The sequence below is a fragment of the Danio aesculapii genome, chromosome 12, assembly GCF_903798145.1.
Source record: "Danio aesculapii chromosome 12, fDanAes4.1, whole genome shotgun sequence".
Classification (NCBI taxonomy): Eukaryota; Metazoa; Chordata; class Actinopteri; order Cypriniformes; family Danionidae; genus Danio; species Danio aesculapii.
The window spans coordinates 11,805,160-11,824,247 of NC_079446.1; the positions used below are offsets into that span (position 1 = coordinate 11,805,160).

General features: G+C 36.7%; 1 protein-coding gene across 3 annotated transcripts in view; it reads left to right on the plus strand.

Annotated features, from left to right (window-relative positions):
- ngfrb (nerve growth factor receptor b) overlaps nucleotides 1-19,088 on the plus strand; it is an 89,964-nt gene that overhangs the window by 14,422 nt on the left and 56,454 nt on the right. For all 3 annotated transcript variants that reach the window (XM_056469086.1, XM_056469087.1, XM_056469088.1), the window contains exon 2: nucleotides 13,016-13,157. In XM_056469086.1, coding sequence (XP_056325061.1) covers nucleotides 13,016-13,157 — 142 coding nt within the window. The remainder of the gene's footprint in view (nucleotides 1-13,015; nucleotides 13,158-19,088) is intronic.

Genomic DNA, 19,088 nt, shown 5'->3' on the forward strand with positions numbered 1-19,088 from the left:
CACAGGGAGAACAAGCAAACTCCACATAGAAATGTCAACTGACCCAGCCGGGATTCGAACCAGTGAGCTTTTTGCCGTGAGCCGACAGTGCCAACTACTGATCCACTGTGTCACCTCTATTATTCACATTAAACAGTAAATTTTTTGTCAAAACAGGGCTTTGAGTTTCACTGAATTGTGACCGTTAACACAAATACTAATCACAGACCAAGCATTGTTTGTGAATGTATTTCATTAGGATCATTCTTAAGTGTGTGAGTAACAATAATAAACATGTTCTGAAATGCTGCACTGATTTTACTCTGGCGCTACTGATTGTATCTGTTTCAACAAAACTGCACAAGTTCCAGCAGCTTGGCCTCCTGTCAGGATAAATGTGACTGCAAACAGGTTCTATGACATGCGTCAGTGACCATTCACACATTTCTTAAAACGTGGTAATCAGTGGAGCTCATAATTGCGCGCAAATCCACCATGGCCATATCTCAAGGTTTATCCATTAAAGTCATGCTGAACTTTTGGGGGTTGTTGAACTTTACCTGAGTTGGAATGCACCTGTGGGGGTGTGTTTGTGTTTTTATGTGTGTGAGGAGGAGGTTACCCCGTGCCAGGGGGTAATGTGAGGGACAGGTAGAAACGAAGGGAATGTTAATTTGTGTTTCCCAACCTCCTCCTCTTCTCACTCATCTCTGTCACTTCTCCAGCTGACTCAAAAACGCCTGGAGGGAAATATCTAATCTCTCTTTCTTTCACTCTTTATCTCTGCCTTTCTTCTAACTCTTTAAAAAGTCATTCCAGACACCTGTGTGAAACAGGGTTACTTTGACAGCCCTGTACAGCGCACACTCAGCCAATCGCCTCTTGGCTTTCATGTTACACCCTCAGAAATCAACCATGCCACAGCTGCTTCAGTACGAGGCTCAAAACCCCTCATGTTTTGTTATGGGATAAACAACAATTTATCATCGCGAGAATACATAATTCATTAGGCAATCTTGAAGTTTGAGCAAATAAAACACACCTTTCAGCTTACTCACTGAAAAAGAATCAGTGAAGATTCACAAACTAATTTCGAGAGGAGCATATGATATGATCGACTACTGCTATATCACCCTGCAGCCCAAGACCGGTTACTCACTGAAGCTAAGCATGCCTGAACCTGGTCAGTACCGGGATGGCAGACCACATGGGAAAACTAGCTTGCTGTTGCAAGTGATGTTAGTAAGATCAATAGGGGGCGCTCAACCTGTGGTCTGTGTGAGTCCTAATGTCCCAGTAAAGTGAAGGGGACACTAAACTGTCAGTGGGCGGCGTCTTTCGGATGAGACTTTCGGTCCTGACTCTCTGTGGTCATTAAAAATCCCATGACACTTCTCGTAAAGAGTAGGGGTGTAACCCCGGTGTACTGGCCAAATTCCCTCTCGGCTCTTACCTATTACCTAGCGTCTCAATTATCCCCATCCACCGAATTGGTTCTATCACTGTCTCTCCACTCCACCAATAGCTGGTGTGTGGTGAGCGTACTGGCGCCGTTGTCCTGTGGCTGCCATTGCAACATCCAAGTGGATGCTGCACACTGATGGTGGTGTGGAGAGAGCCCCCCCTCATGACTGTAAAGTGCTTTGGGTGTGTGGCCATACACAATAAATGCGCTATATAAACACATTACATTACATATGATCCTTATCGCTAATCATTAGCTAGCCGGCTCATTCCAGAATTACTATAAATATTCTGCCTAAACTTCATCCCCTGTCTTCGTTTTGGAACCCCCCCTTCCCCCCTTTGGAGCCCTTCTTCCTCCTCAGTAGCCTCGTTTCCACTATCGCGCCTAAAGCGAGCGAGCCAGGGCGAGCCAAGGCCAGTCGCGTTTCCACTATCACTTCCGGGGTGTAATTGGGCCAAAGCGGGGCTTCCTTGGGGCCAGCGTCCGGCCTTTTTCGGCCCGCCGAATACCTTGGGCCAAGGAGGGCCAACTGGGGCTTCGGGGCGAGGTTACGTACAAAGGCGGAGTTTTCCTGTCAGGTAAAGAGGAGACAAGATGCTTTCTTCCCTTACATTTGTTTTGCTATCGCGCTTGATCAACTCACTAAGAAGAAGAAAAAAGTAAATGCCGCCGAACTCGAATGTCCTTATCCAGGAATCGCTGTCTGGCTTTACACCAACAGACCACAAACAGTAAAAAAGCAATCGCATCGGTGTTCTCCATCTTCCAGCTCTCGTAGTGATGCCAGGTTGTGTTTGTGGTTATAATTTGAGTTTTTTGTTCACGCTGAAGTGGGCGGGTTGTGTGACGGGTTGTGTGACGTTTGATTCGGGGGACGTTCTGGGGGCGGTGTTGCGTGACGCGCTGCGAGCAACTAGCCCGACAGTGGAAACGCGACATGATTTCGGCCTCATTTCTCAACCTCCCGGGCTATTGGCCCGGCCTGGCCCGATTAAAGCCCTGGCTCGCACTGGCCCGATAGTGGAAATGCGGCTAGTGACTGGCACTGCTGCCTTGTAGCAGAAGGGCCAATGGTTCAAGTTCTAATTGAGCCAGTTGTTACTCTCTGCGCAGAGTTTGCATGTTCTTACCGTGTTCGCGTGGGTTTTCCCCGGGTACTCCGGTTTCCTCCAAAAGTCTAAAAATATGCACATAAGCGAATTGTAATAACAGTCACAAGCACTTAACGCATACATACTGAATCAATTAGAACCACTGTATTAGCCAAAGTATAGGTAAAAAACGAACTGGGGCTCTCGAGAAAAACCTGATCTCGTATCCCTCCTAGTGCTCATTGACCAGGCTGGAACCTTGAGCCTGTTTCACACGACAAGTGGGAGCAGAGCGTGTTTTTTTTGACGTCCATGTTAACAGATTAGAGTTTTCATACCGCACGCAGAAGCATCGCTGAAGCAGCAGTGCCGCGATAGTTTTAACGCTGGGTCTATTTTTGCTGCGTTGCTCACACTCAATTAAAGTGACAGTGCATTGATAATGACCAAAGACACATTGAATGACAGTAAAAAGTAGCAATTTTTTACCCAATAAGTGCATCGATAATGTCCACTAATTTTTATATAGTCAATCAAATGAACTTAAACAATTAAAAACGGCAATAAATTTTTTGTTGGGCCCGAACTGCAAAACCAAGTTTAAAACCATTTTAGTATCAGTTTTGCTTAAGTTGCACACTAGTTTGATCATGTATAAATATCATTATAACTATTGTATTATAACTTTAGGCCTACATCATCCTGACAATCAAAAACAAAATGACATATCACAGGTGATTGTCTTCTGACTGAGTGCACCTGAAAAGACATGGATGAAACTCCTCACAAGCATACAGTTCTTCAGGATCTAAATAATTTGTAAAATAAAGAGTTGCAGGTTAAGGAAACAGCATAGGAGGAAGTTACCGCGGGCCTTGGTGCAGATGAAAAGTAAAAAAAAATGTATTTATTGATAGATAGGTAACTAGAGATAGATTGATCTGTGCAGCAGCTGCCGATGTGCTGACAGTATGCCAAACCTGCTATCATAGTCAAGCATTATCTAAGTGTGAACTCTTGAAAAGTTGGTTAAAAAGTCACATTAAAATTGTCAATAATTTGAGAAATGTTGCAGTTGCACAGTCACAATTATGCCAACCAAATATTCCAATTGCTAGATATTTATAAGTGTTTAAGGGACTCAAAAGTGAAAATTATGTTATCAATTGCCCATCCGTCAATTGTTCAAAACCTGTTTGAGTTTCTTCTTTCTGTTAAACACAAGAGAAGGTATTTTGGAAGGTGCTGGTAGCTGGAACCCATTGACTTCCATAGTATTTTTTGTCCTACTATGAAGTCCAACCAATCAGCATTCTTCCAAATATCTTCTTTTGTGTTCAATTAAGAAAAAACTCATGAATAAAATCAAATAATGAAGAATATATGAGGTAATGTAGATTTTTGAGTGAACTATCTCCTTACATCTACAATTGCAAGATTGAAGTTGTATATTGATTCATTTTCCTTTGGCTTAGTCTCATTAATTATCTGGGGTTGCCACAGCGGAATTAACCGCCAACTATTCCAGCATACGCAGCGGATGCCCTTCCAGCTGCAACCCAGTACTGGGAAACACCCATACGCATTCATTCACACACATACACTACGGACAATTTAGTTTATTCTATTCCCCTATAGCGCATGTCTTTCGACTATAGGGAAAACCGGAGCACCGGGAGGAAACCCATGTGAAAACTTTTTGCTGTGAGGCAACAGCTAACCACTGATCCACCGTGTCACCTGGTTGAAGTTGTAATTCTATAAATTTTTAACACTGAGGAAGAAGTAAATGTCTATTGTCGTTCAACACTTGAATGTTTAGACAGTCAAGGTTTAAAAATGTGCATATGATGCAAGAAAACTGCCTCGAGCATCTTTCACCACATGTTTAACCTTGGTTATTCTTTTTCATACAGTTCATGTTCTCAGCAGTACCCGATTACTGTGGGTGATAAGGGATATGAAAATGCATTTGATCTCTAAGTACTTCACTAATGCTAGTCTTACTTTGGAAATGAAAGACCGTTATCACTCTCAGCGCTATTAAGCATGTCATATCTTGATATTGTTTTTTTTCACCAATGCTCTAAGGCTTCTGCCTATTTACAAAATTGATCCACCACCACCAGTGTGTATTTCAGACCTTCAATAGGTGGCTTAAGGGTAAAATCAATTTATCAGGCAAATCAGCAAGTTTTTTTTGCAGCAGCACATTTTTTCCTGTGGGTCAAATTTGAAAAATGTAATGTTCAGTGGCCATATGCACAAATCATCTTAAGGCTAAAAGTAAACCATAACTTGCAGAATTAGGTGAAAATAATAATGGGTGTGCCAGACCCAAATTTAGGACTCAGAAATGCCCTAAAACAGTATTTCACAAAGTATTTAGCATTTCACTAAATCTAGCTCATGAATCTGTCAAATATTACACAACACTCCACTTTTTTGGAAAATAGGATCATTTTAGTAATCCCCAAGAGGTGAGTTTTTTTTTATTTTTCAATCCATTCAGTCAGTTTCCTTCTCTGATGTGAGAATTATAGTTTAGCATAGCATAAATCATTGAATTAGATTAGACCGCACTGTAAAAAATGTTAAAGTCTGTACATAATCAAAAAAGGGCATCCGCTGCATAAAACATATGCTGGATAAGTTGGCGGTTAATTCCGCTGTGGCGACTCCTGATAATTAAAGGGACTAAGCCGAAAAGAAAATGAATGAATGAATATAATCCTAATTTCCTTTCGCTTTTTCTCGTTCACTCAACTTTTGAAAACATCAGCTACAGTGGATGTAGCCCCATTATCGTTACTTTCCTTTCACATCTAAGAGTCACTTTTCTTGGCGTCCCAGGCTGATAACCTATGGTTACACCCACTGCAGCTTGTCCAGAGATGATTAAAACTCTGCTTTGTTCGGTACTTTGCACAGGATAGTTGAGCCATTCAGGCAGACCTTTTGACTATCACCTGACAGCAGGATGTAATCAGCATAGGACTACAGAAAACATCCCGAGGGGCAGTTGAACATCCTTGAGTATGTGTTATTCTGCAGAGGTAAAGACCCCATACTCCTAGAGAGGCACGTTCCAAGCAGTGGTGTAGTGCTAAAAAAAGGTGGTGTACTATTGCACCCAACCCAAATTTTAAATGAAAGTAGGCAAATAAACGACGAAAGTCAATGTTTCTTTGATTCATTAGCTATATATATATATATCTATATATATATATATATATATATATATATATATATATATATATATATATATATATATATATATATATATATATATAACTATTAACTTCCACGAAAGGAAAAACAAATACTATGTCAATGTAGATCAATGGTTACAGGTTTCCAGCTTTCTTCAAAATATCTTCTTTTGTGTTCAACAGAACGAAAAAAGACAAACCAGTTTAGAATAAGTCAAGGCAGGGTAAATGATGAAAATTTTCATTCTTTGAGGAAAACTATCCTTTTAAAAAAAATGAATAAATAAACAAATTTGTTCGTTTTAAAGATAGATGCTAATAGTTTAATTCTATTCAATGATTTATGTTTAGCTAATAGTGCCCCCAGCAGACCCAAAGATTGGCTGAATATATAACGCTGTGGTAAAACCCAACTGTTTAACTCTAATGGGACTTGTAAAAAAATGAAAATACTGTACGAAAAAAATTATGTTTCAAGACAGCTATATCAAGTACTGTATGTTGTTAGCATAAACTGTAAATTTTAAATAAATAAATAAAATCTGGAAAACAAAAGCAAAGCACACTTCTTCAAAAATTCAAATAAGATTTAATTTAATCATTTTAATATTGAAACTTTCTTTATTGGCTTATTACTTTACATTTAATAGGTTCCTTTAAACATCAATCAGCCATTATGTTTGATTGTCACATTTGTGCATGCTTGTTTTAAACCAAGCTGTTCGGAATCTGTCTTCTGCTGTCGCTACTATATACTAGTAGTTTCCCTTTTAAATCGCATATTGTTACGCGTTTAAGTAAGAATTTAAAATAATACATTTAAAATGTTTGACTAATATGGTAGGGTTGTATACTAAACTTGCAGTATTCCACTGTATTTCATAGACAGGCATAGGCATTTAAGTTCTGAATGAGCCAAATAGGCTCAACATACAGTACCTGTTTACTGTAGTACAAATCGTTTTCTATATTCAATACATTTTTTCCATGTATTAAATAAAACGCCCACTTTATAAATTCAAAATGGCATAAATATGAACATATAAAAATGTGCAGGCTATTTTACATATTTCACTATCATAATATAAGTCATAATAGGAAAATAAATAATAAGATACAATACGTGATGTTTCACTCTGATATGCAGTTAAAATGAGTACACTCACTGGGCGGTTCTGTCACTGTGTTTAATCCTGTGCATGAATGTATGCTATAGTTAATGCCACATGCACTGTAATGTGTTTTATTTTCATAGTTAATTTTGAAATAAACATAGCAAAATGTTCGTTAAGAGCTGCATTTTCGCTGGAAGAAGCAGCTGTGATAATGAGGGGAGCGCCGAGGAAACAGTAGATGGGGAAACCCGAATGCTCCTCCATGACCCATTGGGGCACACGTGATACAAGTGTTTCTGTATATGCAGATATTATAACAATCTTTCGATAAACACACACCTTGTGCTCTCGCACTGCACACCTGTAATGTAATGTAAAACTAGCTGAAAACGGAGCAGCTGAAGTCTGCCGGCGATTTCTTATCAAAATTAAAGGAGACTGAGGCAATAATATAGTAGTGTACAGTAAAACTTTTAGGGGCCTGAATAGAAATATAGGAGGGCTAAAGCGACGCCTATGCTGTTTTCTAATTTTACCTGAGGGTTTCAGCGAGACATCATCATTCAGTTGACTTCGGAAAACTCACGAAATTTTCTCACAGCTGTTGCGCTCGTCAGGGGGCGGAGAATGGCGCGATTTATACAAAATGCATCAATTGTAACAATTTAAGATGCTAGTTAAAAAAAAAACATTTGGTATGCAGTTAAAGGGGACGCAAATACATGTAAATTAGGGAAGTCTTATCAGCAAAACAAGTGAGTATACCGAGGGTATACGCAATTATTGATCCTCAGAAGTCGTAATACCCAAACAGCTCTGGGAAAAAGTAGGCATACGGAGTAAACGTGTGTATAGCAAGGACTACACCACTGGTTCCAAGTGTCATCCTTTGTATGTAGGGAGAAACAGTTCTTGAGGGGCAAAGTTGACATCAATCACTAAAATGGCTGAACAAAATTCAGTTACAGTTAAATCTTATGTGATTCAAAGGGGTGAATTGAATGCTTGAAGGGTCAGTTTAAGTTAGTGCAGTTTCTGGCTGGGCAATTAATCGAAGATGATTTTCATGTGCGTTTTGACAGTAAAGCCGGTTCAAGCATCTCCAGCATGTGGTTTCAGATATAGCAGCATTTACATTAAATTATGTTCATCATTGCAGCTAATTTAATTTGGCTAATGAAATCAAGTCAATCATTCTGTGTATTAAATGCTGCTACACCTGAAAGCACATGCAAATGCCACATTTAATAACACTGCCATAGATATTTCCTGAGTTTATTATTTATTTTTGGAGTTTCCTCGACAGTACCCTCTGGCGTTCAGATGGAAATTTACTACTGATCACACAACTGTGCTTCTTTGACAAGATGTGCATGCTTAATTGTGTTTGAAATTTCATTTTGATTACTCTCCCAGCCCTATGCAGTTCTCAAATGGACGTCCTGCTGTACGAGACTAAGGCCCAACCCCAATTCTATTTTTGTACCCCTACCTCTTCCCCTTCCCCTTGGCCCCTGAAACAGAGTGTGAAAGGGAAGGGCTTCAAAATTTACCCCTAAGAGTGGGACACCACTATGATAAGTTCATTTTATTTCAGGTAAACTAACATGCAATGCATTGAAAACACAGCTCTGGTTTTTAAATTCTGAAGAACTTACAGACATCATAAATTATGTTATTTCTTTACAGTATGTGAACATAAATAAAACCCTTCAGACAGAAGACATGAGGTGAAACACAGAACGTCCTTGTTCAGCTGCCATGTTTAGGCTGTAGCCGTCAATCAGTCAGACAAATGTCCAAATCTAAGGACAGAGGATTGAACCAATGTTTAATGCACTGTAAAGATTTGCTGTATATGATAATACAGGCTTGTAAAATGCATTTATTCCATTTGAAGCTCTCCGATCTTTCCAAATCAATGCTGTTGATAAGCACATTCAGACATCATCAGGTCTAAATAATGCAGCAAGTGAGTCTTTCTCCAATGCAATCCGAATAGTATTTGTAGCTCTGAGTCTGAGTGGGAAGTTGTCGGTTTCTGGGATTGCATCCCCTGGAGAAAGATCCAACCAAAGCACAGACATAAGAGTATGAAAACAGAGTGGTTTCACGTCTTTATACATCTTCAGGCTTTTAAATGAAGTTTCTCGAAGTACAGTATGATTTCATTGCATTACTTTTGTCAAGTTGTTCAGCTGTAGTGTCATATTAGTTTACATACGTTTCTAGCTTTGCCTTACTTGACTCTTTTACTTTACACATGGTTTCCAATAGATTCATTCTTCCACGGCGGGGCGCCACGTCAAAATTGATCCCGCCACGGCTACATTACAGCTTTTCATTCAAAACATTCAGTCGTGTTTTTTTAATAGCGGGTGATAATCGCACCAAAACGTATTAAAAGGTCATTATAACAGCGCAAACTTTTCTCTAACCGTAGTAGTGCTGTGTGTCATTTGTTTAACCCTTTAAGGTTACGTGCTGACTGACTGTCAGGTGCGTGATGCGTGAGGCCAGCAAACACAACGTATAGCCGTTTCACTTTACTTCAGGACACATTAATACCGCTCTGTAGGTCTATTGGAGACATTCATAAATATTCCTAGCAACTGTAATAAATGCTGGAGACATACTTGTTACATAAACGCACTAAATCGCACTTCAGCACTGTTTATTTGAGAGCGCACAAAAAGATCTGCGCTTGAGCAGTGTATATTTGAGGGGACGTGCAAGAAATTTTGTGCACGAGCAGAGGAAATCGGCGCGCAAGCAAAGAGATTCGCATGTTCGTAGGCTATTACATAAATGCAATCTCGACTTCTAATACTGCGCACACAACTTTTGTCATTGAAAAAACGCCACAGGTAGTTAGTAGACCTATGTAAAAAAGGCCTGCCGCCACAGCTGGAAAAAAATCCTAGAGAAAACACTGTTACATTTTTATTTGCTGATGTTTCTGTACCATTAGCAGTAGTAAATAAACCAGACAGCTCGCACAATGTATGCAAGTCAAAACTAAAGTCTGTTCTCTTTTACTCTGGAGCATATTTAGCAGTATTAAATACGTATCTATATCGAATTCGTCAGGCTCCAAAAGTTCCTCACAAGGAAGAGGCCTTCTCAGCTGCCATATTTGCAAATCTTGCATCATCTGTGTTCTGCTTAGAGCATGTGACGTGTCTGTAATACAATGTTGTACTCTTTCATATATATATTTTTTTTATTTTATGTAATTCATCAATGTATCAATGATTTTCCATCACTTTAATTTAATGTACAATTAACATTTTTACAAACCATTACACTGTAAAACATATCTGTTAATTAACAGCTTCTGTATTTTGTGAAGTGTTTTCTGCTTATTTATGGTTGTTAAATGCATTATGGGACCTTGATCTCTTCGCTGTTGACTTCTGATGTTAAAAATTCAGCTCTACAGTTTAACAAAGTGACTTTTATTAATATTTTAGTAGTTTGAAATAACATAATGTGTAAGAAATAATATGTCTGGAACAAGTCTGTAAATGTACTGGCAGTTTATTTCAAGGTTTTTCTATTAATATATACAACACCAAGCCAGACAATATATCATTTTAAACTATTAAAAAAGTTTTTAAAAGTTACGTTTTCAAACTTTTCAAGGTTAAGATTAGGGTTGGGTGAGGGTTAGGTTGTTGGAAGAAAGATCAAGGTGCCATAGAGCAATTCAAAAGCATAAATAAATGGGGAAAAATAAAAACATGAATCACAAAATACAGAAAACTGCTAACATACGGATATTTTTTTACAGTGCATCTATGATTACTAATTAGCTACTAATTGCTAATTAGCTGCTTTTGAATAGAGAGTAAGGTGTTAGTTGGGTTTAGGCAATAGGTAGAATTAGCGATGTAGAATAAGATCATTCTTTTTAAATACTAATAAACAGCTAATATCTTAATAATAGGCAGATGATAAGCCAGTAATTAATAGTATCATTTGTAACAAATTAAAGCATTACCTGATTTTCCTTTGGTTGCATGTCTTCATGTGATGCATTCACTGTGTTCACTGTAGTCAATGGAATGAAAGGTTGAGTGTGACCATCCCTTTAAAGCACTGTTGCACTGGTGAAATTATGTTGCAAAGTACAGTGCTCAGCATAATTGAGTAAACCCCATTTTGAAAATGAATATTTTTATCCATTTCTCAGTGAATATAGGCAATGTATTTTGGTGCATTTAAAATTTTATAAACATATGTATTAATTAAAATAATATTTTAGCACCAAACATTTAGAAATTGAAAGATAAAACAATTAAATTCAAACAAAATATTGCAAAAAATAATTACAACCAACACAATTTCAACAAACGTTTTCAATTTTTTTGCTTCTCTTGATTTTTCCTATTTTTAAAAAAATATATATTTAAGATTTTTCTTTAACATTTAAATTTATGTGTACTTGTTTTTGGACCGTTATCGTAAGTTATTTTGTAATATAATATTGTATAGCTTCCTATTAAAAACATGAATTTAAAAGATAGATTTGTGAGGGGTGTGCTTATATATGTGCTTATATATACGCCCTCTCTCTCTCTCTCTCTCTCTCTCTCTCTCTCTCTCTCTCTCTCTCTCTCTCTCAAAAAAATAAAAAACATTACTAATGTTTTGCTCTTAGACTTTTTCACACCTGAAACTTGTCTATAGCGCTTGTTCACTGCTGCTCTTATAGTTGTGTAAATTGCTTCCTTGTCCTCATTTGTAAGTCGCTTTGGATAAAAGCGTCTGCTAAATGACTAAATGTAAATGTTATATATGCTGAGCACTGTATGTCCATGTTATTCAAGAAGCAGAGCTTAGTGCTTAGTGCTGACTATAAACCGATTAGGTTTGTAATGTTGAGCCTGAAAATTTCATGTTAAAAGTTTAACACACTTGAATTTGATGTGCAGCCCAGTAGTCAGAATATGCTTATTTCACGCGGCCGCCATTTTGAAGAACCGAAGCGGGGCTGTGGTGGGAATAAACCCGGAAGTATAGGACCAGCACTGTAAACATTGCAGTAACATGCTGTGGACTATAAACCTCCAGCTGTTGCCGAGAATTAAAAATGCAGAAATGGTAAAAACATCACTTTAATATCGTTCAGTAAGTTTAATTTAACAATTAAAAGCAATTTAGCATCAAACAACATCACAATCTCTTTGGGAGTAATATGCTCAAGTGTCCTCCTAGGCTTCAGTTCATGGCACCAGTTAAACACTGCTGGGACGCTTTCCTGCTTCAGCCTATGTAACCGGGTGAGCAATAAAGCACTGCAGTCCTCTATAGCACATCCTCGTGTTGACTAATAGTGTTGTCCCTGTACTGAGGTTTTAAAAACGTCCATTTCCCGCTAACATTCAAATGCCGCTGAGCGCGTTCATAAACAGCACTGATTTACCATAGTATTCACCAGTTCTCATCAGTTTACCGCTCTTCACCCAGTGCAAACACAGATACATGGACACTGGAGCACGAAGCAGCCGTGAAGATCAGTAGAGTCATCAAGCAGATTGCTCGTCTGTGTTTGTGCTCGGTAAACAGTGGAGGGTGAACTGATGACCTTCTCGGCCAATCACAGTCATTTCTGTTGAGCACGTGAACACAATGGCAAATCAGCGCTGTTTTAAGAAAGCCATCAACAGTGCCTTAAATGTTAGCGGGGAAAAGCGTTTTTTCTTTGAATTCAGTATCGTGACTAGTCTAAAGTAGTGAAAGAATCAGTTCATTAACTCAAGTTTGATAAATAGCATCTAAAATGTGTGTTTGGGAAAGAAATGTTAGCCAACTAGTGCCATTTCCCTTAACTTAGCTGAAAATGAGCTCGGATAACCCTTTTTATTTTCACCATTCAGTCAGACCTTCGGGTCACTCCGAAGGTGGTGAAATGAATATTTTACTTCGTATTTCTTTAAGTTGTAGCACATATTTTCTTCTGTTTTGTGATGTGTATCGAGCTGTATTTTCAAAACAAAATATGAGGCACAAACATGATCAAAAATCAGTCACCATAAAATATATAAAATGCATCTGGAAAAGTTTAAAATCTTCAATCTTACACTGAAAACAAAACAATTTATTTATTTAATTTTTCTCACATATGCCCCCTTTCTTTCTCTATAGGGGGAAGTCTTGTCTAGTAGGGACGCATGTCCCTCGGGAGCTTTTACAACCAGTGGAAAGTGCTGCAAACAATGCCAGCCTGGGGAAGGGATGGTGAAGCCCTGCGGAGCGACGCAGACAGTGTGTGAACCGTGTCTTGACAGTGAGTATTTACAGAGATGCTGGCCACAGCCGTGCCAAAATGAAGCAGCTGCATTATTTAAAATGCCATTTCCTGTGCTGAACTCTCACTTGAGAGGGAGGCAGAGGGCTTTTGAGTTTTGAACGGTAATTAGTTGTTAAAGGGGAAATGCTTTTAGGAAATGAGACTTGACAAAACGTTGTCCGGATTGTCCAGAGACCAATTTGGGTGTTTTCAGCTATTCACAGCTACAAGTGAGATTTATTCATTTAGGCAGAGTTCAGTGGTGTCCTGCATACTGTTTTTTTTTCTGAGGATATTTAGATCTTTTAGGGTTTGTACCTCTATAATGACAATTTATTGAATCTGTTTTACCCTTTGGCATTGTAGCTTGGTACGGAAATCTAAGTCTGTCAAATAAGAACAGGTTGGGTAGAATTGTAAAGGTGGCAGGCAAGATTATCAAACTGGGCCAATGGTAATTTACCAAAATGATGTCTTGAAGAAAGCCCTGGTTATTTTATGCACCTCAGATCACCTATTGTATTCTGTGTTTCGGTTGTTGTCATCAGGGCGTCTTTTTAGAGTTCCTACAGTAAATGCAGGACAAGCAGAATTAGAAATTCGTTTATTACGGTGGCCATTAAATACTTAAATAAGTCCAGCGGGGAAGGAAATGTATCTGAAAATGTATTTATTGTACGTTTTATGGTAAAACTTGGTAATGTGTACATAGAACTTGGCTTGTGTATGGCACCTTGCTGCAATTTTAGTTTCCCTAAATGGGATAATAAAGTTGAGTCATACAGCATGTTGCACTGGCAGGTTCACATGACAGTTTGCTTGCATACAGGTTTGGGATTTGGACTTTTTAAATTTATTTATTTACAAAGCCTGGTCCGGAGCCAAGTCCTGGTCCAGACAGAGCCTGCCAGAATCCCAGCATTTCCAACATGTTCTCCCACACGTCTGCTTGTTTGACCCAGCTGAACAAGACAAGATAGAAGGAGAAAGAGAGAGACAAATGGGAATAGAGAAAGAGTAGCCAGAAATGTGACCAAAAATAGTCATCTCTTAGTCTGTACAGTGTTTATATAATGTTTGGAAAAATGTGTAGAGTTTATTAAATGTAAAAATTATGCTGTTAATTTAACATGTAGAAAATGTATATATATATATTTTTTTATTATTATTATTATTATTTAACTATATAAATTTATGTATATATATATATATATATATATATATATATATATATATATATATATATATATATATATATATATATATATATATATATATATATATATATATATGTGTTTATTTTTCCCCAATTTCTGTTTAAGGGAGAGAGGATTTTTTCAAAATATTTCTAAACTTAATAGTTTTAATAACTCATTTTTAATAACTGATTTATTTTATCTTTTCTATCTTTAAAAAAAAAAAATTACTAGATATTTTTAAGACACTTCTATACAGCTTAAAGTGACATTTAAAGGCTTAACTAGGTTGTTGTATAACGATGGTTTGTTCTGTAGACTATCGAAAAAAATTAGTAATTACTAATAATATTTGCCTTAAATAGTTTATAAAAAATTAAAAGCTGCTTTTATTCTAGCTGAAATAAAACAAATAAGACTTTTTTTCCAGAAGAAAAAGTATTATCAGATATACTGTGAAAATGTCCTTGCTCTGTTAAACATCATTTAGGAAATATTTAAAAAAGAAAAAAAAAATTAATGGGGGCTAATAATTCTGACTTCAACTGTATGTCCATTTCACCTCACTGATGTCTAGGAAATATTACATTTAGGATTTTTATTTCAGGATAATATTGCATAATTGTCATTCAAACATGTTATCACACAGAGTTAAACCAGTTTAAAGCCTATACTTGACTTCTGTGCATACTTTTTTTTTGTTTTGATGTTAATATTTAGTAGCCCTGGGTAAGGGTCAGGGAAAGGCATGTCCACTAAGACCTCTCGACACCAGACCACCAACCTCCTGTCATTCACTACAACCCTAAACATTCTTGTTTCAGTAATTCCCTTCCCTAAGGGCCTGTTCTGGGATCTGCGTTTCTCATCCATCAACTTTAACCATTACATGCTGAAAAGTCCAAACTGTTCCTTTCACAGCCTCATAAGTCACGAAACGCTGCTTGACAGCACTTCAGCAATAATGTGTTGACACGTGAAAGTAGTATTTGGGATGGTACAGGAATGAAAACATCTGTTTAAGAAGTGATAATTGAAGATAACCAGCTAATATTAATTCTTAACGCGTAGGGGCTGTGTAATGTTCAAAAACCAGGTGTGTATAATCACCAGTCACCTCCTTATTTGACCTCCTAAAGTCTAATCAAAAGAAAAAAGTACCAAAGGGGACATGTGTAGAATCTGCACTGTACAAAGTGAAACTTCTGTGTCTTTCATTAAAAAGTACATTGGATTAAGAGGAAAAAAAAAGTTTCTGGTTTTAACCTGTTTTTATTAAGTTTTCCTTAAAGGGGTGGTTCACTACGATATCATATTTAAAACTTTAGATCAGGGCTATTCAATAGCGTATATGCCGAGCTAGTGTTTTTCCCATACTGATAAACTTCTGGTGACCTGTTATTGTGATTTTTTTTTTTCCATTTTATATGGCTCTTCACACATTGACAATAAAAAAGTAGGTTAAAAAAGTTACTTAATTTTTAACAACAGTACATAGTAAAACAGTACACCAATATAAGTAGGGAAACAATATGGAAGGCTTAACCATTTGACTGCCGCTCTACCAAATGGTTGACCATATTTTGACTGTTTTAAATGATGACTGTTAAAGTTGTTTAAAGAATGACTGTTTTAAATAATGGTTTACACACAGCATTGTTAGTTTACAAGAAAACCAAACAAACATAATCCTGTTGCTACACTTGTAAAACAAAACAAAACAAGAAAGCATGTTAAATGAGAGTCTGAAATATTTTACGGCATACGTAAAAAAAAAAAGGTGAGTTAGTATTCAAAAATGTTTTATTTAGAATATTTTTAAAATTAAATTGGTCTTATACTTCATACATTCAGATTTTTCATAGTATATGTATTAATTCTGGTACTTTTACCATAAACTGACATTTGGTAGAGGCTAATATGTTATAAATTAGGGGATGTGTTGAAAAAAACGTGTTAACTAGCGACATTAGAAGTTAAGAAATGCAACCCAAACATTTTTTTTTTGGTGGGGTGGTTGCAGGGATAAGGAAGCAATGCTGTGTTTTTTTTACAGTACTCTATGTAATTATGAGAAACAAGGGGATAACAGTTGCATATGAACAACACAGAGTTGTAATAATTATGGGGGTAAAATACGTTTTCCCTGCTTTTAAAGGTGCCTTGCTTACTTTTATTTTCCTCTACTTTTTGTTATAAAACTCAATTACAGGATATATAAGTGCTGGAATACACGTGTTGTGTTCTATCATGTTGTAGAGGTCGTTTTTAGCTGCATTGCACTTTGATGGTACACTATGCCTTGCAAACTGAACATCGAAACATGCTCTAAAGTGATAGGAGTGTTGGGGAGTTGGAGGAAGTGCGATAAAGCTTCATAAGTTGGTGGTATACGCGTTCAGATCTAACTAAAAATCTCTTGTTTTTCATAACATAATATGATATCTTGAAATATAACTTACAACATTTCAACATGAAAATACAAGCTTTCCTTTTATATTTGGTTTGTTTGGATAGGACATTTCGTCACCTTAGAATTATAAGGTTCTTTCTGACATTTTTGTCAAAATTGAGTTATTGACATATTCTTAATAATTGACAACTTATTTACATTATGGGATGATTTTTTATAAGTTGTTTGCATTTTAAGACTTTATATTTAAAAAACAAATGTTAAACACTATGTGGAATGCAAAAACTTTGAAGCTCAATATCTCAAAATCATTCAAAACACAGATAGAACCTCATAATTCCAAGGTGATGATTTGGCAGAGATATAACTATTTCATTCTTAGTCCCTTTATTAATTAGGGGTCACCACAATGGAATGAACCGTCAATTTATCCAGCACATGTATTACGCTTCCCGCTGCAACCCATCCCTGGGAAACATCCATACTCCCTTATTCACATACATATACTACAGACAATTTAGCCTACCCAATTCACCTGTACCACGTGTCTTTGGACTTGTGGGGAAAACCGGAGCAATCTGTGTGGAGAACATGCAAACTCCACACAGAAACCTCAATTGACCCAGCCGAGGCTCGAACCAGTAACCTTCTTGCTGTGAGGCGAACGTGTTACCCACTGCGCCACCGTGCAGCCCCATATAACTATTTGTATATGTAAAATCTGGAAGGGTTTAAAAAAAATTTAAATACTGAGAAAATTGCCTTTAAAGTTGTCTAAAATGGAGTGCTTAGCAATGGACATTACTAATAAAAAGTGACGATTAATTTAGAAATGTACAAAAACACTGTATGGAACAGCATCTTTGATTAATATTTGAATGATTTTTAGCATAAAAGAAAAACATTTGGATCCATGCAATGTATTTTTGGCTATTGATAAAAGTATACCTGTGCAAGTATACCTGTGGTTTTGTGGTCCAGGGTCATAGTAAATACAACATTTTTATGGGCTGTGAATTAAATTAGTTCTTGTAATTTTCTCCATATTTCCTCAAAGCCTTCATATCATTCCCTTTTACTTATCTGTGCATACTCTATTGGTACACGTACTGAAAGCAATTACATTTGAACCAACTTTAAAAAATGGTTGTAGTTTGTTACAGCTAATTTTTTTTAGTTCAAAGTGAAAAAAGTATCATTTTACTCAAAGTATAATAGTTCAAAATATAAAATTTATTTTAATCTGAATTAAAAATAAAGCAAACATATATATTGTGTTCAGGAAAAAATACATTCACGCAAAGTAAAAATAATGTTTAATATAGAGACACTAAATATATCTATATCTATAAATATATGAATATATTTTACTTTGGTACAAAGTAGAAAACTGCTGGCTTAAAGTAAAACATATTACTTAACTTAATTATTCTTTTATAAATTTAAGTGGATTAAACATAAAACAATTAAGTTGTCCCCCCCAAAAAACTGAAGAATTGTGTTAATTCAGCTCAATTTAAATGAGTAGTTTGAACAAGCAGCAAAATTATTATTTTTTAGTGTAGTTTCACTTTTTTTCAGTACAGTCTGTTTACGGTTTAATCTGATCCCCACGTGCTGACCACTGTAAAAACTTCATTTTTTCATCTCAAAAACATTTCAAGAATTCGCCACATGCTGTCTATTCTGTGGCAGAAAAATTGATTAACACTTTCATTTTTTCCTGCTTAGACTACTGCAATGCCTTACTGGCGTTACCAAAAGTAACATCAATAAACTACAATAAGTTCAAAATTCAGACAAGGACCAAAAACAGAGAACACATTACACCAGTTTTGGAATCTCTCCATTGGCTACCAGTCAGATTCCGTATTGGTTTTAAAATCCTCATGCTTACATACAAGGCCCTGCACAGTTTGGCTCCACACTACCTGTCTTTTAACATGGTACTCCCTCTTCACATGGCCTCTGTTCCTCTGACACTGGTCTTTTAACTGTCCCCTCCACCTGTCTGCACTCTATGGGTGACAGGGCTTTCTCTTCCCTGGCTCCGAGGCTCTGGAACTCTCTCCACTGTGACATTAGACACGCTGAATCTTTTAAATTGTTTAAATCATCCTTGAAAACACACTACTTTACACTCGCCTATTCGTGAGGTGTGCATTCTTGCTTTGTTGTATGTTTCTCGATATTTGAATGTTTTATCAATTTTGAATGATTCAATTTTACTGTTATTCTAAACTGTTTTTATATCTGTATCTTTTTTTATTTAAAGCGCTTTGTATGTTTTAAAGGCGCTATATATTTATTGTTATTATT